The 24,445-nt window shown below is 39.5% G+C and overlaps 1 protein-coding gene across 1 annotated transcript in view; it reads left to right on the plus strand.

Annotated features, from left to right (window-relative positions):
- Positions 1-1,219: 1,219 nt before the first annotated feature.
- Positions 1,220-24,445, plus strand: part of EPHX4 (epoxide hydrolase 4) — a 44,009-nt gene continuing 20,783 nt past the window's right edge. The window contains exons 1-5 of the mRNA XM_019839090.3: positions 1,220-1,554; positions 3,808-3,893; positions 18,161-18,318; positions 20,087-20,215; positions 24,036-24,139. Coding sequence (XP_019694649.2) covers positions 1,324-1,554; positions 3,808-3,893; positions 18,161-18,318; positions 20,087-20,215; positions 24,036-24,139 — 708 coding nt within the window. The 5' untranslated portion in view covers positions 1,220-1,323. The remainder of the gene's footprint in view (positions 1,555-3,807; positions 3,894-18,160; positions 18,319-20,086; positions 20,216-24,035; positions 24,140-24,445) is intronic.

The following is a 24,445-nucleotide window of genomic DNA, read 5'->3' on the forward strand; positions in this document are numbered from 1 at the left end:
AGGATTTGTATCCAAAGTATATAGATAAATCGTGAACTCGATAGTAAGAGAACAAACAACACAATCTTTTAAAAACGAGTAAAAGATTTTAACAGACACGTTGTCAAAGAAGAATATATTCGAGTGGCACACAAGTACATAAAGATCCCCACACATTATTAGTCACTAGGGAAATGTAAAATAAAATTTCAATGAGATGCTACACACTTCCTGGAATTACAACAATTGAAAATATTTTTTTTTTGACAATACTAATTCCTTGCAAGAATATAACCAAACCATAACTCCCACCTGTAGCTGGTATGAATTCAAAGTTGTACAGTTTGGAAGCCAGTTTGGCAGTTTCTCATGAAGTTAAATGCACGTTTTACCTGACCCAGAAGTCCCACTTCTAAGTACTCACCCACGTGAAAGAAAAACTTAAGTTCACCCAAAAAACTTCACACGAGTGTTTACAGTGGCTTTATTCCTAACCACAAAACTGGAAACAATTCAAATGTCCTTTAACTGGGTAATGGATAAACAATATGGCACATCCATTCAATGAAACACTAGCAAGCAATAAAAAAGAAACAATATATGGGGCCGCGTAGTTGCATCTCAGATGCATTATGTTGGGTAAAAGGAGCCAAAGACAAAAAGTTACACATTTCATGATTGCATTTATATAATAGTCTTGCAAAGGAAAACTTACAGGGATGGAAAACAGACCAGGGGTTTCCAGAGGCGTGCCGTTGGAGCCGGCGAGGCCTAGCTGGGCTGATAACCACTCTCAACTTTGTTGGAGAATATCAACACCTTCAGAAGAGTGTTAGGAATGAATAAAGTAATAACGTCTGTCATATAGTATGAAAATCGTTCACTGCCTCTCTTGGCCGCGCGCCCCCAGAATTCTCTGCTCCAGAAAAAGGCCTAACGAAATTCCAGCAGTTAAGCAGGCAATGAGAGGACTTGAACACGGGTCAAAGTAAGAGCGGAGATTTGGGAAAGTCTCACCTTCATGTTCCCCACAGTTTGGCAATTTCGAACCGGGGTCTCACTCTGCGGAGGAAGGCCGGGCTCTGCCCTCGTCCAGTCCCGGGCGGAACCCGCAGGGCAGGGGGTCTGCTCCGCGGTGCTCCCGGGCAGGGCGCAGCGGCCCCGAGCGCGCACAGTGAGCGCGGAAGCCCGCGGCCGGGCCACGGGACGCCGGCCGAGCGCAGCCACCACGGGGCCCCGCAGGGAGGCGCGCCGCCGCGCCGGCTGTCTCGCTCCGCAGCCCGAGTGAGCGCCGCCGCTCCTGCGCCTCGGAAGGGCAGCGGGCCCCGCCGCCGGCCCCACCCGATGGCGAAGCTGCGGGACTGCCTGCTCCGCCTGACGGTCACGATCCGGTCCCTGCTCTTCTGGTCCCTGGTCTACTGCTACTGCGGGCTCTGCGCCTCCATCTACCTGCTCAAACTTTTGTGGAGCATCGGCAAGGGACCCGCTCAGACCTTCCGGAGGGTCGCCCGGGAACACCCTCCCGCGTGTTTGAACGACCCCTCTTTGGGTACCCACTGCTACGTGCGGATCAAGGTGAAGGCCGGCGCGGCCCGGCGGTATCGGGAGGGAACGTGACCGCCGCGAGAGCAGAGCGCGCGGGGCTGCTCCTTCCATGACGCCCAGCGTCCCTTAGGGTTCCTGGGTCTCGCCAGAGCGCGCGGCGGAGACAGGGAAGATACCAAGGGGAAGCAAGCGGGGCGAGGTGTGGCGGGACTGGGGTCGGGCGCGCGCGCGCGCGCGTGTGTGTGTGTGTGTGAGTGAGTGAGTGTGTGTGAGGTGGGGGGGGGGGAGGGAGTGAGAGGGAGAGAGAGAGAGAGGAACTGAGAATAGGTTATGTGGAGGGTCTCTCATCAGGGTCCTATATATATTACTGTCCCCTCCTGCTCCACCACAGCAACCCAGAATAATTCTGCTCCCTGTAAGGGAAAGCTGTCTCGTGTCACCTTTTTGCCCTTTAGAACTCAGATCAGCTGTAGGGGATTGTTCCTAGGCGCCCTACTGTCTCATGAGCCTGTCCTTGTCCAAATTTTAGAGATTGAAAGAGTAAATAGAGTAAGTCATTGGAAATAGGACTTTTATTCAGAGTAGCGGAATGGAGCGTCCGCAGATGACCTAACCAGTGTGAAACAATAAACAAATGGTATATGTTTGTGGGCAAGAAAGCAGACTTATGAAGTCAGAGACCAAAGGAGTGGAATAAAAAGCAAATGTCAACCATGCATTCAGACTGGAACTGTTCATGCTTGTCCCAAGCCTCCTGGCAGCCCATGGATATTCCATTTCCTGAGGCTCCAGGTGGTGAAGAGATACAGCTTTTCATGATGCACCCTGCAGTCTGACTCACAAGACTTTCAAAACTAGCTTCACATGAGGGGATATTTATGTCACCAAGTGGAGGATTCCTAATAGGAGCTAGAGTGTCCAGCAGCTAGAGTTCAAAAGACCACGGGCACATTTTTCTTACCCTTATTCAGCCTGGGGTTGATATGAGAATAAAAGGAATTAATATATGGGGGGAAAAACTTTAAAAGACAACAAATAAACAAAAACTTAGAACAGCGCCTAGTACATGGTAAGTGCAATAAAGTATTTGTTCACTAAATCCAATCAAGTGGCCAAGATTCATCACCAATAACAGAAGTTACTGAACTTCTAGAAAGGCATTTTGCAATTGAGGGTAAAGTCAGGTTTGTTATCTGAGGAAGAAAAGCAGTGAGAAAGAATCATCTGGAATTCCTCATAATGCTTTTCCCCTGACTCTGGCCACCCTAAAGAGTTGCCCCAGAGACAGAACCATGGAGTGGAAAAGAACATTGTCCTGCAAGGTAGAAGAAAATGGGGTTCTGCTCACAGCCCTGCTCCCAACCACCTTTATGACCCATGTTCACATCTTTGAACTTCGGTTTCCTAACCTGTCAAAATGATGGGGTTGAATTAATTGACCTTTCAAGATTTCTTCACATCTGAAAACCCCTTTGCTTGGGTTACCTGATATAACACCTAGTCTCTGGGCTCAGCTTTTGGTTCTTGGTTTCTTTCTTCACTTCTTTCTGAGTTTTTGTTTTCTTTTCTTGCTTTTTTCTCCATTTTCCTCTTTTCAGCTTGCCTTATATTTGCTGTATTCCTGTCTCACCCCTATGCTTTTCATTTTCCTTGGGCAGTCTTGTCTCCCGCATGCAGAGAAAAGTCTTGAGCACTCAGAGCATCCTGCTGTTAGAAATACATTGACATGACATGAGGAGCAGGAGGCAAGGGGAACGGTACATACAACTCTCAACTTAAAATAATAATGTGGGAAGGAGAGAACTAAAAATAAGGAAAGGAGGTGTGAATTATATAACTGATGGCACAGCTCTTGACGGGCAAGCTGAGAAAAGTACATGACTAGGAGGTAAACACGGCAGGAATATAAATTCAGATCAGAATTATTTACATGTCCTGCAGAATTTGAATGAGATGGAATGTGACACATCAGTAAGATGAAAGTCACAAATTGTGACACTGTTCCAGAAGCTTATAACATACAAATTGACCTTGTAAGGAGAACAAGATGGGAAGAGGGAAGGTACTACAAAGAGCAATGTTTAGAAAAGTAAATCTAATTTGCCCTATTAATAAATCATGGGACTTTTTTCCTTTTTGAAATTCAATAATATTTATTTTACTTCTTGATATTAAAAATAATGCAAGTTTTTTCTTTAATGAAATGGAAATACTAAATGCACTTACTTTGACAATCAACACAAGGTATCACTAAAATTCCATGCCCTCTATTTTCTACTGCAGGATTCGGGGTTAAGATTTCATTATGTTGCTACTGGTGAAAGAGGCAAACCACTTATGCTGCTGCTTCATGGATTTCCAGAATTCTGGTAAATTTGCCAACCAAGTTTTTCTTGTGCATTAAGGACTTGTCTTATCACAGTGTCATTGTCTTGTTATGACTTTTCATGGACCTTACTCTATGCCCACTTACCCAGTTATCCTTCCCTATGGTTTTCCTTGTATTCTAAAGGAACGTGCATGGTGCTAGCCTTTTTTTTTTTTTTTTTTTTTGAGAACTAAAAGAAGTATGGTTTAGTGTTTCAGATTTCTGAACTAGCTACAAAAGAGTTTTTATAGTATTTGCTGCCAGCAAAATACAACATTGGGTAGGAAAAGGAGATTTGAAAGAAACCAAAGGCATAGAGTGCCTGTTTATCTGGAAGCTTCGGGTGAAGCCTGGGGTAAGAGGAAGGTGGAGAGAGAGGAGAGGGCTCATGGAAATTGAAATGAACTATTTCCCAGCACGTAGCAAAAGGCTCATATGAATGCAGGACAAATGAAAGACCTGAATATTTCACATTAGGAAAAAACCTATAACCAAAAATACATAGTTGTTAGTTACCTAGGAGAAAATGTTCTGTTCTCTTTTGAACCTGAGTACAGATGAAAACAACATATGATTAAACTTTTAAAAAATGGATATCTTGGGGTGCCTGGGTGGCTCAGTCGCTTAAGCATCTGACTCTTGGTTTCAGCTCAGGTCCTGATCTCACAGTTTGTAGGTTTTAGCCCTGTATCAGGCTCTGCGTTGACAGTGTGGAGTCGGCTTCAGATTCTCTCTCTCTCTCTCTCTCTCTCTCTCTGTCCTCTTCTTTCTCTCTCTCAAAAATAAATAAATAAACTTTTTTTTTTTTAATGAATATCTTCCTGTGGGGGTGCCTGGGTGGCTCAGTCGGTTGGGTGTCTGACTTTGGTTCAGGTCATGATCTCGTGGTTCATAAGTTAGAGCCTGCTGACAGCTCAGAGCCTGGAGCTTGCTTTGGATTCTGTGTCTCCCTCTCTCTTCTCTCTCTCTCTGCCCCTCCCCCACTCATGCTCAGTCTCTTTCTCTCTCTCAAAAAAAAATAAAAACATTTTTAAAAATTTACAAAAATAAATATCTTTTTAACCAATGCTACATATGGTGGTAAAAGAAAACTGGATTTTTGATAACACAGAGCTATGATTTTGAGACAGTTCACAAACCATAAAAAAAATTGATGAAAAATCATCATATTCTCTGAGCTGACGGAAAGGCAGGATATATGGTATGTTTTTAAAGGTCTGGGACAATGCCCTGTCCCCAGATTTCTCCCTTATTATCACTCTTAACACCTAGGATTTCACCATTACATATTCTGCACCTCCTCGCAGTTTTAAAGACTTTGTGTTATCCAAAGTCCTGATTAAAAATGTACCTGGTTCTGAAAGAGGTCTGACCCTGATACACTTCAGTTAACATTTTATCAGTGAAAGAGAGTTTATAAATAAATACATTGAGAATGCCAGCACACTAGGAAGTATTAGGCATTGAAGAAAAGAATGGGGGATGGCAAGACCCCATTTACCTCATCATTTTTCCAGAGCAAAAAGGCTATAGATGTCTTTTTCTGAGATATTCCCTTCACGAAGATTTTCCTCCCCTTGGATTTGCCTACATGAATAAACATAAGTCGTTTTCATGTTAAACTTTTATCTGTTCTTCCATCTGGAGACAACTTAATTAGGTGGTAAACAACCCAGTGCAATTTAAGCATATGTATGTGGACTCGTTTAGTGGAGTGCTTGATATGATTGGCTCACAGTAAGATGTAAGTCTGAAGCCTTAGTCAAATCTGCATAAAGTAACATGGGCAGTGAATTCTGGCTTAATCACTTACTTGCTGCAGGATCCTGCACGATCATCTGCAATAATCTAGCAGAGCTGTTGTGAAGATAAAGAAAGGCAAAATACACAGAAGGCCTTTTACATAGCCCCAGAGAATATTCTGTAAATGTTTCCTTTTCTTCCTTCATTCCCATTCACTCAATGTGGAGATCCATGTGCCAGCACTAATGTCCTCCATGCATTTATTAATAAAATCCCTTTTACTGATGAAGTATTAACTAAAGTGCTTTGAGATCATACCTCTTTGAGAGCTAGCTGCATTTTCAATCAGGACTTTGGATGATACAAAATCCTTAATATATTTTTTAATGTTTATTTATTTTTGAGAGAGAGACACAGAGTGTGAGTGGGGGAGGGGCAGAGAGAGAGGGAGACACAGAATATGGAACAGGCTCCAGGCTCTGAGCTGTGAGCACAGAGCCCAATGTGGGGCTCAAACTCGTGAACCAACAAGATCATGACCTAAGCCAAAGCCAGATGCTTAACCAACTGAGCCACCTAGGTTCCATCCCTTTTTTTTTTTTTAATATTTTTTTTTCAAAATCTTTAAAATTTTAAAGGAGGTGAAGAATATGTGATAGTGGAATTCTAGGTTTAAGAGTGATAGTAAAATAATGGAATATTACTTGGCGATCAAAACGAATGAAATCTTGCCATTTGCAACGATGTGGATGGAGCTAGAGTGTATTATGCTAAGTGAAATAAGTCAGGGAAAGATGAATATCATGATTTCACTAATACATGGAATTTCGGAAGCACAACAGATGAACATAAAGGAAGGGAAGGGAAAATAAGATTTAAAAAAGAGAGGGCGACAAACCATAACAGACTCTTAAATACAGAGAACTGAGGGTTGCTGGAGGGGTGTGGGGGAGGATGGGCTAAATAGGTGATGGGCATTGAGTAGGGCACATGTTGGGATGAGCATTGGGTGTTTTAAGTAAGTGATGAATCACTAAATTCTACTTCTGAAATCATTATTACACTATATGTTAACTAACTTGGATTTAATTAAAAAAAAAAAAAGTGATAGTAATGAAGAAATTTGGGGACAGGCCATTGTCCCAGACCTGTAAAAAGATAATTTCCTGATTCTGGCGATGATGATGATGATGATGATGATGATGATGATGATGATAGTTAACATTTACTGACCATTTATTGTGTGCCAGGCACTCATTCTAAGTGTTTTGTGTAGATCATCTCATTTAAACCTAAGGCACACCTTGTTTTTGAACTTAGAGCTAACCTCTACTGCTTGTTCTTGGTATATAGGAATGATAATTATCTGATAATATACACTGATTTTCATCTTTCAAATTTCACACTTTATAGAAACATTCAAGAGGGTGTTAAAAAGTTAGCTAACAATGTTAGAACACCTCACCTTAACATTTTGGATCATCATCCTAATAAAATTCATGATCTGTTGGGGTAGGGGTTGATATTTAACTTTTTAGAGAGAAAGATTTTTTTTTTATTTTTTTTAATTTTTTTTTTCAACGTTTATTTATTTTTGGGACAGAGAGAGACAGAGCATGAACGGGGGAGGGGCAGAGAGAGAGGGAGACACAGAATCGGAAACAGGCTCCAGGCTCTGAGCCATCAGCCCAGAGCCTGCCGCGGGGCTCGAACTCCCGACCGCGAGATCGTGACCTGGCTGAAGTCAGACGCTTAACCGACTGTGCCACCCAGGCGCCCCTGGAGAGAAAGATTTAAAAGCTATTCTGTCTCTTCACCCCACACCAACCCCAGTAATTGTCCATGTTCTTTATTCTCCTGGAACTTTACTTCTTACATGTGGAACAGTCAACTATTCCTACATAAAATAAAAATAAACCTACAGCCTCCTGAACCATTTGGTAATTGTTTCAAAGAGCAATTAGCACAGACTCTTAAATACAGAGAAATGAGGGTTGCTGGAAGGGTTGGGGGGAGGATGGGCTAAATAGCAAATAGCAGTGATATGCTTTCAATTTAGGACAGTAGATGCATTCTGTCATATTTTAAGAATGATACTTTTTGTACATATTTCAGAGCATTATCCCATTATTTACTCTTGATAAGAGTTCTTTTGCAAAAGAGAAATGCCTGGTGGTTCTTGTACATGTCCTCTAATCTTCAGTGAGTGGGACAGCCTAGGAGAGGCCTGGCACTGGCCCCTGGACACCAATCCCATTTGCTCCAGTAAAGTCAAGTCTTGGATGTGTTACTCCAGGAGATTTAAAAACAACAACAATGAACTCCTGATAACTTGGTTACTCAAATAGAGCATATTGAATTTACTGAGCTTTGCCCAGCTGTTAATCTGAAAGCTACCCATTTGTTCAGGGAAAGTCCTAAAGCAACTACAAGGACATTGCTGGAAATCAGACACCTCGGTTTGACTACATCATACCCTAAACCAAGACCTCTATGTTGAGTCTTACTTTGTCTTTCCTTCCAATCAAATTACCACTATTACCTATTAGGAATCTAGTCAATTCCATTCAGGTACTCCATTCAGAAAAAAGGCAGATTCAGAGTTTAGGACAAAGCTGTTTTGATTAAGCCACTTCAAGTCTCTCTCTCTCTTGGCTTTCCCTTCTCTTTTTCCCAAAGCCCCTTCTCTGGCATTTTCATCCTTTTTTTTTTTTTTTTAAGTTTATTTATTTGAGAGAGACAGAGACAGTGCTAGTCAGGAAGGGGCAGGAAGAGAGAGTGAAAATCCCAAGCAAGCTCCAAGCTGCCTGTGCAGAGTCTGATGCAGGGCTCAAACCCACAAAACCGTGTGATCATGACCTGAGACAAAACCAAGAGTTGGACACTTAACTGACTGAGCCACCCAGACACCCCATGTCTCTATCTTCTTTAAAAGCCCAAAACAGCAAAACAAAAAACTTTGACATTTCAAGCCAATGTAAATTTACATTATAAGTGTAAATAAGGATGCCTGGGTGGCTCAATTGGTTAAGTGTCCAACTCTTGATCTCAGCTCAGGTCATGATCCCCCACTTGGTAGCTTGGAGCTTGCTTGGGATTTTCTCTCTGTCTTCCTGCCCCTCCCTGACTAGCACTGTCTCTGTCTCTCTCAAATAAATAAACTTAAAAAAAAAAAAAAAAGATGAAAATGCCAGAGAAGGGGCTTTGGGAAAAAGAGAAGGGAAAGCCAAGAGAGAGAGAGACTTGAAGTGGCTTAATCAAAACAGCTTTGTCCTAAACTCTGAATCTGCCTTTTTTCTGAATGGAGTACCTGAATGGAATTGACTAGATTCCTAATAGGTAATAGTGGTAATTTGATTGGAAGGAAAGACAAAGTAAGACTCAACATAGAGGTCTTGGTTTAGGGTATGATGTAGTCAAACCGAGGTGTCTGATTTCCAGTTCTGGGTTTGAGCCCCACATCGGGCTCTGTGCTGACAGCGTGGATTCTGCTTGGGATTCTCTCTCTCCCTCTTTCTCTGTCCCTCCCCAACTTGCCCTTTCTCTCTCGCTTTCTTAAAATAAATAAACTTAAAATAATTTTTAAAATAAGTGTAAATATTATTCCTCTGTTAATAAAGTTTTGCCTAAATACACATAAAATTATAAGCTTATCTGTAGATCGAGTAGATCAGAATATTTGATACTGTGAAAACAAAATAATCCTAAATTGGCAATGTGTGTCAGAATGATTTTAAACAGAAAAGCACTATACAAATGCAATATATTATCTGTATTTATCATTATTACCTAAGAATAGCTATTGAGAATTGGTGACATTTAATATCAGATGTTACATGGAAACAATAAAAATTCTGGGTGTTTTTTCTTAAAAGCTGAAGGAAACATCAAACAGATACATCTATGAGACTTTTAGCTAAATTATCCCAAAATAAAATTGTCAGAAGATGGTTTTTCTCCCACTCTCTCTCCACCTCAATTTGCATTGCTTTTAAAAATATTTGGAGCTGATGCAGGCAGTTTCTTTGATTTGTCTTCATCACCAGCTGTATGGAATACATTCGTCATTACTCAAGTGCTGAGGCAAGGGAGGGCTCTTCGTACACACAGCTGAGCAGAGGCTGATGACTGTGGCCTTTTTTCTGTTGTGAAGGGGAAAAGGATATTTTACATCTGAATGTGACTAGCCTGGTAAACCAGAAGCCCTCTTATGTCAAGAGTAATCACTAGGAAAGAGGTTGCCTTTTCAAAAGTGTCTTCTGCTATAACCTAAAGGCCCTAGAAAGAAAATGTGGATGAAAATAGCTAGCTTTGTTTATTTGTAATATTTTTAGGAGTTACTGATTTTGTAGTATGTTTCATTTCTGTGTCGGGGGGTCGTTTTTGTTTTATATCATATGAATGAAATGCCATCAGTCTATCACTGGGGTGATTTCTTTTTCAGTTTAAAGTGTGAATCAAATATGCTTTATTTATGAATTCTGGGAAGATAACATTTTTTTTAACTTGCCATTTATTAAGATAGCAGCTGCCCTATTTCTTTTTTTTAAATAAGTGTATTTATTTATTTTGAGAGAGAGAGAAAGAGAGCGAGCAGGAGAGGGGCAGAGAGAGAGAAATAGAGAATCCCAAGCAGGCTCCACACTGTCAGCACAGACCGGGATGTGGGGCTTGAACTCATGAACTGTGAGATCATGACCTGAGCCAAAACCAAGAGTCAGAGGCTTAACTGACTGAGCCACACAGGTGGCCCACCAGCTGCCCTATTTCTTAGAAATGTTTAAGATATTGTTTGGTTCTGCTCATGGATAACAGCAATAGTTGAATTTATTTGCAAGGCAGTTTAAATTATTAACAGAATGAAATACACAGGTATTATGTTTGCAAAATCTCTAATGAAATTTTAAATGCAAAATATTGCAGTATTCTACACATTACTTTGAGTCAAATTTCTGCCTTGAAATCTCTAATTAAATAAATTTTGGGGGGTGTCTGGGTGGCTTAGTTAAGTGTTCAACAGTGGTCTCATGGTTCATGAGTTCGAGCCCCGCATCAGGCTTTCTGCTGTCAGCGTGGAGCCTGCTTTGGATCCTCTGTCCTGCACCCACCCCCCCGCCCCCGCTTGTGTTCTCTTTCTCAAAAATAAATATTTAAAAAAATTATTTTTTTTAATGTTTATTTTTGAGAGAGTGTGTGAGCAGGGGAGGGGCAGAGAGAGAGAGAGAGAATCTGAAGCAGGTTTGGCACTGTCAGCTCAAAGCCCAATGTGGGGCTTGAACCCACGAACTTTGAGATCGTGACTTGAGCCAAAGTCAGATGCTCAACTGACTGAGCCACCCAGGTGCCCCAACTAATTAAATGAATTCTAAATGAAGACACAGATACTTATTCAAACAATGCACATTTTCATGGACACTGAATAGAAATTTCCCAGCAGGAGCTTGGGAACTTTAGTTGTCATTGTCTCACGGTTCAAGCTTTATTGAACAACTGGTATTTCTAGCACTGTCGGGGCTTTCATTCGTTAGTTGTTTAACTTATTCAACACATCTTTACTGAGCGCCTACACTAAATATTCTGAGAGCTGAGGGAGCTCCCAATTGAGTGGAAGCACCAGACACCCCCGGTTCATTATAACACACAGGCCCAGTATGCTGAAAAGTGTATGTACAAGTGGGATAGTGTGAAGGGGCACCCTACCCACCTGTAAAGGTGGGGGGCCTGGGAAGTCTCCTGGAAGTGGACATGCTCAGCGTAAGGAGTTCAGTGAAGGGGAAGAGCAAGGATTGTAAGGAGGAGGGGAATGGTGGAGAAGGATGATGTTTCAGACAAAGGAAATCAGGTGAACAAAGTCAAAAGCAAAACGCAACACCGCGTTTATTCACTGCAAGTGCCTTAGCAGTAAGGGCAGTGTACCGTGGACTCAGGCCAGACTACCAGGGTTTGAATGCTGGCTCTGCTATTTGCTAATTCTGTGACCTGTGGGAAGACAGTTAACCTCTCTGTGTTTATGTTTCTTTAGCTCTAACGTGGTAATACCTACTTCATAGTTTCGCTTTGAAGATCAACATCACTATATGTGAAACACTTAGAATTGTGCCTGGCATGTAGTAAGAATGATATAAATGTGAGCTCTTTTTGTTAGCTAGCAAACGACAAAGACTATAAAGTAACCAGGCTGGAAGATTGGGCAGTAGTCAAACCTTACAGGTTTTTGTCTGCCGAAATGACGAGCTTGGGCTGCATGTTATGAGCATGGGTATACCTTGTTTTAGAGTGCTTCACAGCTACCATGGTTTTTACAAATTGAAGGTTTGTGGCAACCCTGTGTCGTGCAAGTCTGTTAGAGTCACTTTTCCAAAAGCGTTTTCTCACTTTGTGTCTCTGTATCACATTTTGGTAATTCTTGCAATATTTCAAACTTTTTCATTGTTATAATCATATTTGTTATGGTGTTCGGTGATCAGTGACCTCTGATGTTACTACTGTGATTGTCTTGGAAGAGCTACAAACCACACCCACATGAGATGGTGAACTTGATGATACATGTGGTATGTGTTCTGGCTACTTTACCAGTAAGCCACTCCCCCATCTTCCTCCCTCTCCTTGGGTCTCTCTTTCCTGAGACAAAACAATATTGAAATGAGGCCAATTAACAACCCTACAAAGGCCTCTAAGTGTTCAAGTGAAGGGAAGAGTGGCACATCTCTCACTTTAAATCAAAGGCCAGAAATGATTAAGCTTAGTGAGGAAGGCATGTCATGAGCCAAAACAGGCCAAAAGGTAGGCCTCTTGTGCCAGTTAGCCAAGCTGTGAATACTATGAAAAAGTTCTTGAAATTAAAAGTGGTACTCCAAAGCAGTGTGGAGGTTCCTCAGAAAATTAAAAATAGACCTACCCTATGACCCAGCAATAGCACTGCTAGGAATTTATCCAAGGGATACAGGAGTGCTGATGCATAGGGGCACTTGTACCCCAATGTTCATAGCAGCACTCTCAACAATAGCCAAATTATGGAAAGAGCCTAAATGTCCATCAACTGATGAATGGATAAAGAAATTGTGGTTTATATACACAATGGAGTACTACGTGGCAATGAGAAAGAACGAAATATGGCCCTTTGTAGCAATGTGGATGGAACTGGAGAGTGTGATGCTAAGTGAAATAAGCCATACAGAGAAAGACAGATACCATATGGTTTCACTCTTATGTGGATCCTGAGAAACTTAACAGAAACCCATGGGGGAGGGGAAGGAAAAAAAAAAAAAAGAGGTTAGAGTGGGAGAGAGCCAAAGCATAAGAGACTGTTAAAAACTGAGAACAAACTGAGGGTTGATGGGGGGTGGGAGGGAGGGGAGGGTGGGTGATGGGTATTGAGGAGGGCACCTTTTGGGATGAGCACTGGGTGTTGTATGGAAACCAATTTGACAATAAATTTCATATATTTAAAAAAAAAAAAAGTGCTACTCCAGTGAGCACACAAATGATAAGAAAGCAAAACAGCCTTGTTTTCGGTACGGAGAAAGTTGTAGTGGTCTGGATGGAAGATCAAACCAGCCACAGCATTCCCTTCATTCAAAGCCTAATTCAAAGCAAGGCCCCAATTCTCTTCGATTCCTTGAAGAGTGAGAGAGGTGAGGAAGCTGCAGAAGAAAACTTTGAAGCTAGCAGAGTTTGGTTCATGAGGTTTAAGGAAAAAGAAGTCATTTCCGTAACAGAAAAGTTCAAGGTAAAGCAGCAAGTGCTGATGTAGAAGCTGCAGCAAGTTATTGAGAAGATTCAGCTCAGATAATTCATGACTGTGGCTACAATAAACAATAGATTTTCTATGCAGACAGGTAGCCTTCTATTGGTAGAAGATGCCATCTAGGACTTTCTTAGCTAGAGAGAAAAGTCAATGCCTGGCTTCAAAGCTTCAAAGGATAGGCTGACTCTCTTGTTTCTAATATAGTTGGTGACTTAAGAAGTTTAAACCAAAGCCCATTGATGATTCTGAAAATCCTAAGACCCTTAAGAATTGTAAATCCACTCTGTTTTCTATAAATGGAACAACAAAGTCTGGATAACAGCACATCTGTTTACAACACAGTTTACTGAATATTTTAAACCCACTGTTGAGACCTATTGCTCAGAAAAAAAGGATTTCTTTCAAAATATTACTACTCATTGACAATGCACCAGGAGTCCCCCAGGAGTTCTGATGGAGATGTACAACCAGATTAATGTTGTTTGTATGCCTGCTAACACAATATCCATTGTGCTTCCCATGGATCAGGAAGTTACTTAGACTTTGAAGTCTTATTATTTAAGAAATACATTTCATATGGCTATAGTTGCCATAGATAGTGATTCCTCTGATGGGTCTGGGCAAAGTCCATTGAAAACCTTCTGGAATAGTCCCATTCTAGATGCCATTAAAAACATTCATGATTCATGGGAAGAGGTCAAAATGTCACCATGAGCAGGAGTAGAAGAAATTGATTCCCACCCTCATGGATGACTTGGAGGGGCTCAGGACTTCAATGGAGGAAGTAACAGGTGTGGTGGAAACAGCAAGAGAACTAGAATGGGAAGTGGAGCCTGAACATGAGACTGAATGGCTGAAATCTCATGATAAAACTTTCATGGATGAGAAATTTCTTCTTATGGATGAGCATAGACAGTGGTTTCTTGAGATGGAATCTACTCCTGATGAAGATGCTGTGAAGATTGTTGAAATGACAATAGAGGATTTAGAGTATCACATAAACTTAGTTGATAAAGCAGAGGCAGGGTTTGAGAAGACTGACTCCAATTTGGAAAGAAGTTCTACTGTGTATAAAATGCTATCAAACAGCATCCCGTGCTACAGGGTAATCATTTGTGAAAGGAAGAGTCAATTGATATGTCAAACGTCATTGCTGTCTTCTTGTAAGAAATTGCCACAGCCACCCCAGCCTTCAGCAACCACCACCCTGATCAGTCAGCAGCCATCAATATTGAGGTAAGACCCTCCAGCAAAAAGATTACAACTCACTGAAAATTGAGATGATGGGTAGCACATTTTTAGCAATAACGTATTTTTTTCTTTTTCTTTTTGTTTAATTTTTATAACATTTTTAATTTTAATTCCAGTGTAGTTAACACACTGTGTTAGTTTCAGGTGTACAATATAGTGATTCAGCAGTTCTACACAAGCAATTCTTGCTTTTATTCTTTTTTTAATGTTTATTTATTTTTAATAGAGACAGAAGGGGAGGGGCAGAGAGAGAAGGAGAGAGAGAGGGAGAGAGAGAGAGAGAGAGAGAGAGAGAGAGAGAGAGAGAGAGAGAGAATCCCCAGCAGCCTCCAAGCTGTCAGTGCAGAGCCCAACATGGGGCTTGATCCCACAAACCATGAGATCATGACCAGAGTCGAAGTCAGATGCTAAACTGGCTGAGCCACCCAGGTGACCCACAAACAATACTTTTTAAATTAAGGTATATACATTGTTTCTTAGTCATAATGCTATTGCACACTTAACAGACTACAATGTAAACATAACTTTTATATGCACTAGGAAACCAAAAATTCATTTAACTTACTTTATTGTGATATTTTGCTTTATTGTAGTGGTCTGGAACCAAACCCACAATATGTCTGATATATACATGTAATAGGGATTCAAGAAAAGATGTTAAACAGGGAAATTACATGGCAGAGTTTGTTTTTATAACCTCCCTCTGGTTTTGTAGAAGATAGAGCTAAGGGGAATGAAATACAGGTAGATCAATCGATAGGTTGCTGCATTAATGGAAGCCTGAATTAAGGTAATGATAGTAGGGATGGATGGGAAAAGTGATTAAATAAATATTTAAAAGGTTAAATCTGCAGAACTTTATTGATTGGGAATGAGATAATACCTAAAGAGGGAAGAGTTGGGCCTCAGTTACAAAGACATAAAAAAAATCAATTGAAAATTTTAAGTAGGGCTAATGAGAAAAATAATATCATATGTGTTGACAAATCAGTATCTTTAAGGAAACAAACTGCTTTATTTGTTACAGCCCAGAGACACAATTAATAGCATTGCTATGACCTCACTAAGAAACACACTTTTTATTATTTTAACATTTTCAAATGTGTCTTAATTGGTAATGCTTTTGTAGATTTTCACAAATCATAGATATTCTAATAACAGATCATAGATTCTGTATCCATGTCTGACACTCTTCCTAATGACTTGTTGATGTAAAATACATAATTTGTTTCATTGATCTTACTGCTTTGTGTCCCTTGACATTGAAGTCTCTCTATTAGTTTATAATCTCAGATCCCTGTATACACTTGCCTATTGCACTCCAAAAATCTTTTCTCCTAGTTGGCTTGTGTCAGATAATTCTATACTCTTTCCATGAACAGATATGCATGCAGATCCATTTTTTAAATGCATATTTGAAATTCCACAACATGTGAATCACTTTGAAAAATCCATGTCTTTTTTTTTTTTTAATCTGTTTGTTATCCAAATGATTTTGCTTATTTGAAGAAAATCTCACTGACCAGGGTGCCTTGGCTGGCTCAGTTGGTAGAGCATGCAACTCTTGAATCTCAGGGTCGTAAGTATAAGCCCCACATTGGGTATGGAGATTATACAAAAATAAAATCTGAAAGAAAGAAAGAAAGAAAGAAAGAAAGAAAGAAAGAAAGAAAGAAAGAAAGAAAGAAAGAAAGGAAGGAAGGAAGGAAGGAAGGAAGGAAGGAAGGAAGGAAGGAAGGAAGGAAGGAAGGAAAAGAAAGAAAGAAAAAAGAAAGAAAAAAGAAAGAAAAAGAAAGAAAGAAAGAAAGAAAGAAAAGAAAAGAAAAGAAAAGAAAAGAAAAGAAAAAAGAAAATCTCACAGATCTCTATATTTCGTTCAATAATGCAGTTCCATGACCAAGCAAAGGGGGGTTACCTGGCCCTGCAGAGGCCTCCAGGACCTGGCAAGAGCACTCTGGCCATTCTAATTGGTCAGTGCCAGTACCATTTTGGCTGTTAAAGGGTTTTTTTTGTTTTGTTTTGTCCTTAAAGTTTATTTATTTTGAGAAAGAGAGACAGTGCTCATGCACACAACCAGGGGAGGGGCAGAGAGAGTGAGAGAGAGAGAGAGAGAGAGAGAGAGAGAGAGAGAGAGAGAGAGAGAGAGAGAGAATCCCAAGCAGGCTCCCTGCTCTCAGCATAGAGCTTGTCACAGGGCTCCATTTCACAAACCATGAGATCATGACGTGAGCCGAAACCAAGAGTCAAATGCTTAACTGACTGAGCCACCCAGGTGCCCCTGTTAAATGTTTTTAATATCACACTTGTTTGTATTCATTCAGGATCTTCTCCACAGAAGAGTTTTGTTTTAGCAAACAAAGGTTTATCTTAAGCAGCTGTTATATTGGATTTTTAGTGATAATCTTTTTTAAAAATCTTCAGACTTTTTCATCTATAAGTAAATTATGATTACTAAAATGTGGAGCCATATTTACAGTGGAGTAAAGTGAATAAAATCTACTTTTTAGGGAAATATATCTTCATCTCATAAATTTTTTTTATGAATTACATGGTTCTGCAATACAGAAGCATTTGTAAGTACAGATTCCCTGATAGTTGTCAGCATTATTTAAGAAAAGCTTAGAAATTGATTTCTTGAGTACATATGGAAGTATATTGGTTTTAGGAACACCTGGGTGACTCAGTCAGTTAAGCGTCTGACTTCAGCTCAGGTTATGATCTTGCAGTCCATGAGTTCGAGCCCCATGTCTGGCTCTGTGCTGACCGCTGGCATCGTGGAGCCTGTTTCAATTCTGTATCTCCCTCTCTCTGCCCCACCCCCACTTGCATTCTCTCTCTCTCAAAAATAAACATTAATATTTTTTAAAAAGAAGTATACTGGTTTTAATATCAGATATTTTGTAGTTTCTGTAAATATTGTCCCTTTGTTATATCCCACTGGATCTGGTAAAAAAAAAAAACAACAACAATAAATTTTTTTAACTTTTTTTTTCAACGTTTATTTATTTTTGGGACAGAGAGAGACAGAGCATGAACGGGGGAGTGGCAGAGAGAGAGGGAGACACAGAATCAGAAACAGGCTCCAGGCTCTGAGCCATCAGCCCAGAGCCTGACGCGGGGCTCGAACTCACGGACCGCGAGATCGGGACCTGGCTGAAGTCGGACGCTTAACTGACTGTGCCACCCAGGCGCCCGTTTTTTTTTATTATTTTTTTTAATGTTTATTCCTGAGAGAGAGAGGGAGAGAATGAGCAGGGAGGAAGGGCAGAAGAGGGAGACACAGAGTCTGAAACAGGCTCCAGGCTCTGAGGTGTCCGCACAGAGCCCGACGCAGGGGTTCAAACTCACGAATCATGAGATCATGACCTGAGCCCAAGTCAGACGCTTAACCAACTGAGCCACCCAGGTGACCCTACATAACCTTTCTTAATATAAAAAGTTTCTTACAGTTGTCCACTTAGAAAAGCTGTAATGTAACTCTTTGGATTAGTTACTGCGGTATTCTTAATGTTTCTTATTTCCTGCAGGTATTCTTGGCGTCACCAACTAAGGGAATTTAAAAGTGAATATCGAGTTGTAGCACTTGATCTGAGAGGCTATGGAGAAACAGATGCTCCCATTCATCGAGAGAATTATAAATTGGACTGTCTAATTACAGATGTAAAGGATATTTTAGACTCTTTAGGTAGGTCAGTTAAAAAAAAAACACAGTATTAATCCTTTGTAAGGGACTAACAGTCAACAAACTGAATTGGTAACCTCATTTCTTGGGAGGAAGCCTTTTCCATTTACCTGAGTTGTTGTCTGGATCCTGTGACCATTGTTTCGAGTGTACAGCTGAAGATATTTATAGAGGAAATTGAAAATAATACTATTATTTCAATATGGAATGACTATTCAGTCCACCAGCCAAGAATAACTTTAAAATTTGTTTTTAAAAATAGATCTAATGTATGCAATTTATTATTTTCAGAACTAATTATTAGAAATTTGATACTTGTACTCAGAAAATTTATTTCTTCAGAACCCACATCTAAATACTCGTTTAAAAATGTTATAAGATACAGAAGCACTTGCACTGTCTTTCTTGTATTGATGAGCTAGTGCCACAATATTATTGTGTAACAAACATCCCAAACTCAGTGGCATATAGCCGTAGGCATTGATTCATATTCTTATGGATATACAAATCAAGTGTAGGCTGGACCCCTGGGTCTTTGCCTCAAGTTACAGGTCTTGCTGGGACTGGCTTCTCCCTCTGAGTTGGACTGGAGCTCAAGTTAAAGGGGAGTAGCTACCTGGTGGTAGCTCTTTCTCTTCTCCTGGCAATGGCAGAAATGGCAAGAGGATGAGCCCAGCTGCGGAAGCATATTTCAAGTTTCTGCTTGCAGCTTATTGGTCAAAGCAAATCATATGGCTGAGCCCAAAGTCAAGTCATATGCCCACCATACCACAGCAAATCACACGGCTAGGTCTCATATCAAAGGGGTCATAAAGGTATACTCCTTTTATGGCAGTGGGGAGAGGGGAGGAGTAAATACTTTTTTCAACGTTTATTTATTTTTGGGACAGAGAGAGACAGAGCATGAATGGGGAGGGGCAGAGAGAGAGGGAGACACAGAATCGGAAACAGGCTCCAGGCTCCGAGCCATCAGCCCAGAGCCTGACACGGGGCTCGAACTCACGGACCGCGAGATCGTGACCTGGCTGAAGTCGGACGCTTAACCGACTGCGCCACCCAGGCGCCCCAATACTTTTTAACAATAATTGAATCTACTACACTTCTTTTGACTAAAATCCAGCTGCTACCATGGTATGTTAATGGAGCCAATATAGTGAGAAAGCCATGAAATCAAATTAAAGCTCTTTCTACAGTAATCTAATGAGAGCATAGGTCAGGCCAATATTCTAAGAAGAAAAAAAAAAAATGAATGAGGTCTGGGGGTGTCAATGCAGTGTTGTCATTTAGCCTGATTACAATAAAATAGACTCAAAGACATTGATTTCTGACAGCCATATTTCATTCATCTTTTGTGGTGATTCAGAGTTGGCCTAAATTCATCTTCATGCAATTTTCTAGGCAAATCAATGACATAATATAATCTTGCTTATGACCGAATTATGTGTAATCTTTACCATGGTTTCCCAAACTCAGTTTTGTGGGACAAGAGCTGGGCTAGCTGTTTCCGATTTTTTTTTCATATAGATTCCTGGGAGAGATTCTAAATCTGTAGGTCTAGAATGGAGGTTGGACATCTAAGTTTTCTAAAAAGCTACTTAGGTGGTTCGTACATACAGGTTTTGGAAACACCAAACTCAGTATCTGCACAAAGTGCCTAATTACAGTCGGGTTATGGGAAGATTATTTTCAGAAGTGTACCCATTTTACATGAGGTAATAATGCATCCACCTGTTTCTTTTCAAAGATGTCAACATTTTTTTCTCTGTTACAGGATATAGCAAATGTGTTCTTATTGGCCACGACTGGGGGGGAATGATTGCTTGGCTAATTGCCATCTGTTATCCCGAAATGGTGATGAAGCTTATTGTTATTAACTTCCCTCATCCAAATGTATTTACAGGTGAGTTTAAATTTTCATTAAAACATATTTGTTAATGTGACAATTCACTATTGTCACTGACACTTTGGATTAAAAACAGCAAAATTTGAATATCAGTATTTTTTTCATTAAATGACTAAAATATGATATTAGCACATGACAATGTCAGATACCTTGGCTTTAAATATTCTTCAAGAGCCTGATAAATTGTAGCTTCATATTTGCTAGCATAATTTTATTTTAATTTTTTGAAGGACATTTTACTGCTAACTTGGAGAGGGATAAAGGGAAAAATGCAGTGACACTATTTTGACAGTAATGAATCTTGACAACCTAGACATAAATTCTCCTCTTGCCTGACTGCTTGGGCTATCAGGAATGACAGCATTCTTTAAAGCTGCAGTTCTCAAATTTTTGGTTTCAGGACTCCTTTATACTGTTAAAAATTATTAAAGACCCATTGAGTTTGTGTTTATATGGGTTACATATATAAATATTTACTATATTAGAAATTAAAAATGGGAAAAAATAAAATTCTTTATTAACTCATTAAAAAATAATAAATTCAGTACCTGTTAACATAAGTAACATTTTAATGAAAACTAACTACATCTTCCAAAACACAATTTTAGTGAGAAGAATGTCATTGCTTTACATTTTTGCAAACCTCTTTAATTTTTGGCTTAATAGAAGACAGCTGGATTCTCACATCTGCTTCTGCATTCAATCTGTTGCAATATGTTGTTTTAATTGAAGTATATGAAGAAATCTGGCCTCACAGATTTGTAATTGGAAAAGGGACAAGTATTTTGATAGCCTTTTCAGATAACTGTGGATTTTCTTCTTTAATACTACACCAAACTCAAAAATTGGTGATTTCTTAAAGGTTAGTAACAATGTAGAATCCAATGTCACATTAATGAGATTTTCATCCTGTTACATTAAAATCCATTAGTCTCTTTAGCACTTTGAATGGATTTTTTACCCATGCATGATTTTGCAGCATCATGCAGTGGACAATATTGGTTCATTGAGTTATGCAGAGCTTCCATAAGTTGACATATTTTGTAATATTATACCAAATAACCCACATTCATTAATATCACCCCAATTGTATCAAAAAGTCATTGAGTATTGCAAAGCTGTCATGCTCACAGTAGCAAATAAATGGTTCCAAACTTCTAATTTTCATTTGAAAGCTTGAATTTGGTCATTGGCAACAAATACTGTTGATTGTTTTCCCTCAAGTGACAGGCTCACTTCATTCATTTTCAAGAGACTGTCAGATACTGAAGTCTGACTGATGATAATTTGTTAGTCATCCATTCATGTAAAAATGGTATTCCATAAAAAATGCAGCTAATTCAACTAATCAACGCAAAGAACTGCAGAAATGCTATCCCTCGAGACAACCATTGTATCTGGGTGTTCAACAGAACTGCTTTATGTGTTCTTTGTGTTTCATCTTGGTAGTCAAAAGCTGTGTACACAAAAGTTGAAATTTAAAATTAGTAGTTTTTGCTATTTTATCTAGAACATTCCTAAGTGAAAATGGCACTTAACTTTATGTATTGCTGTATTTGTTTGCTGCAAATGTGTGGTGGTGAAGAATACAATGACTACTCGTATTGTTCAGTGTCCGTGGTTTGTGCTCAGGCAGCAATGGCTTTATCTACCATTGCTTTGGTACCATGAGCACAAATCTCAACCAGATGAGAAAAGCTAATAATGTCTGAGTAGTGTAATGAATCTTGGGGCTTCCCAGAGGTCCACATGGACTATACTTTGAGAACCTCTGCTATAAAGGGAACTCTTAAAATCTTCAGAGTGTTCAAAGACCTGTGAACCATTACTAGGCACATTTTTATTTAGTTTTGGAAAAAATTATAATCTTGTCCTGTTTACCCTTGTCAAGTTTTCAGGTACTGCTTCAGGAGCTTCAGGTACTGCTGTTATCCTCAGCAGCCCACTAGGGAACAAAAAACTCAGAACAACATATATCTATGTTGGAAACATGACTACATAAAAGGGAAAAGGGAACATGACTACTGAAATATTGTACAATATAAATGTAGAAGTTGATTTTTGGATATACCCAATTGTCCTATGTCTGTTGAGGTGACAGGATGGATGCTTAGGCTTCAAATATCAAACTGAGATGCACTAGACTGTTCTTAGTTGCATTAGGTAGCAGAAGTTGTGCTATCTGCTTAAGCCATTGATCGGGACCCTTGAATAAATGTTATTTTTGTGATGTTGCTGTATGGACAAGTTGTAATTGGCCACTTCAGCAAGAATATTCTTGGAATATTTCTGGAACTGTTTTATCAATAATAGGTTCAACCCTAGTCAGGTTAATACAAAGTCTTCAAGTAATATGCCTATGTTTTCTGCTTAATTATAGTGATATCTCTTAATGCAGGGCTGAATAAATTTTGTTCGATGATGATTTTACAAAAAGTATAACATAACGATGCTCCACTTACCTGAGAATTATAGTTCTACAATTTCCAACCATGTTATTAAATGTAGTTACAAAATTAGAAATAAGAAAAAATTACCTGTATAGCAAAGAAAATTTTAAAAAAACAGTGCACAAGAAACAAGTATGCACACTTGATATGTATGATTACACTACTCTCCAGTTTAAAGATTCATTGTCTTCCCAAAGCACTTAAAGTCCATATCCTCTGGCCTCCTTGACTGGACTTCTGCTTTGCTCTCTGATTCATCTCATGCCACCTCCTTCTCCTCATTCACTACACCATCCACACTGATGTTCTTTCTGCTTCTTGAATGTGCCAAGCGCAGGACCTTTCTGTGCCTGTTTTTTTTTGTTTTGTTTTGTTTTGTTTTGTTTTTTTAACATTTATTTATTATTGAGAGACAGGGACAGACTTTGAGCAGGGAAGAGGCAGAGAGAGAGGGAGACACAGAATCCGAAGCAGGCTTCAGGCTCTGAGCTGTCAGCACAGAGCCCTACTGGGGGCTTAAACTCACAAACCAAGAGATCATGACCTGAGCCAAAGTCGGACGCTTAACCGACTGAGCCACCCAGGTGGCCCCTTGTGCCTGGGTTTTTTTTCCTAGATCTTTGCATGGCTGACTCCCTCTTACCCTTCAGGACTCAGTCCACACTTTGTATACCCAGAGAAGCCTATTCTGACCACTTCTGCTGAATAATATTGTCTCTCCACACCACCCAATAATAATTCTCAATCAGATTACCTTCTTTTAATTTGCTTTATATTATTGTTGCTATCTAAAGTGATCTTTTTAAATATTGGTTATTTATTGTATAAATTCCTTATTAATGGGACCCTCTTCTGTCTTATTAACTGCTAAACCCCCTCACACACAGTAGATATTAAAATATTCCTTGAATGAAGGAATTTTCTAGATCCATAAATGAATTTATAGGAAACATGTTAGTTTCTGTTGAGGCCAAATTAATAAGGTATTCAAATCCACCTGTAAACAAAATCTTTTAAACAACAGAAAATTACCTCCCCATTTATCCCTAGGGAAAGTGTGAGGTCACTGATAATAACCTTGGAGAAAAGGCAATGTCATTTGGGTTTCCTGTTCCCTTCTGAGTCAAGACTTTATATAATGAAATTTTCTTTTTATTTAAAGTGCTATAAATTTTCTAAATACTAGAAATGTCCCTAATAAAATATAAGAACATAGAAATTGTTCCAAAGAGAAAAATACAGAAGGCTTATTTGTGGATTCTTTTATGGGATCATCTCAAAGGTGAAATTGCCTTGAAAAGAAGCTCTTTCAATAGTAAGTAATTTATACCCCTTGGATAAGGTCTAACATGGCATTTTAATTTCAGAATATATTTTACGACACCCTGCCCAGCTGTTCAAATCCAGCCATTATTACTTCTTCCAAATACCATGGTTCCCAGAATTTATGTTCTCAATAAATGATTTCAAGGTAAGTCAAACATGGTGATGGGTATTAACTAGATTTATTGTGGTGATCATTTTTGAAATTATACAAATATTTAATCATTATGTTGCACACCTGAAACTAATATAATGTTATGTGTCAATTATACCTCAATAATAAAGTTGAAAAACTGGAGTCCAAGAGGATGACATAGCTAGGAAGCTAAAAATAAAATAAAGATAGACAGCAGCACTAGAAAAAGAAGGAAAGAAAAGAAGTAACTGGTCCTGTTTATGTCATTTGTTTAAAATAATCATTTATTGATTGTTATTTGCTGAAAAATGAAAATGA

The sequence above is a fragment of the Felis catus genome, chromosome C1, assembly GCF_018350175.1.
Source record: "Felis catus isolate Fca126 chromosome C1, F.catus_Fca126_mat1.0, whole genome shotgun sequence".
Lineage (NCBI taxonomy): Eukaryota > Metazoa > Chordata > Mammalia > Carnivora > Felidae > Felis > Felis catus.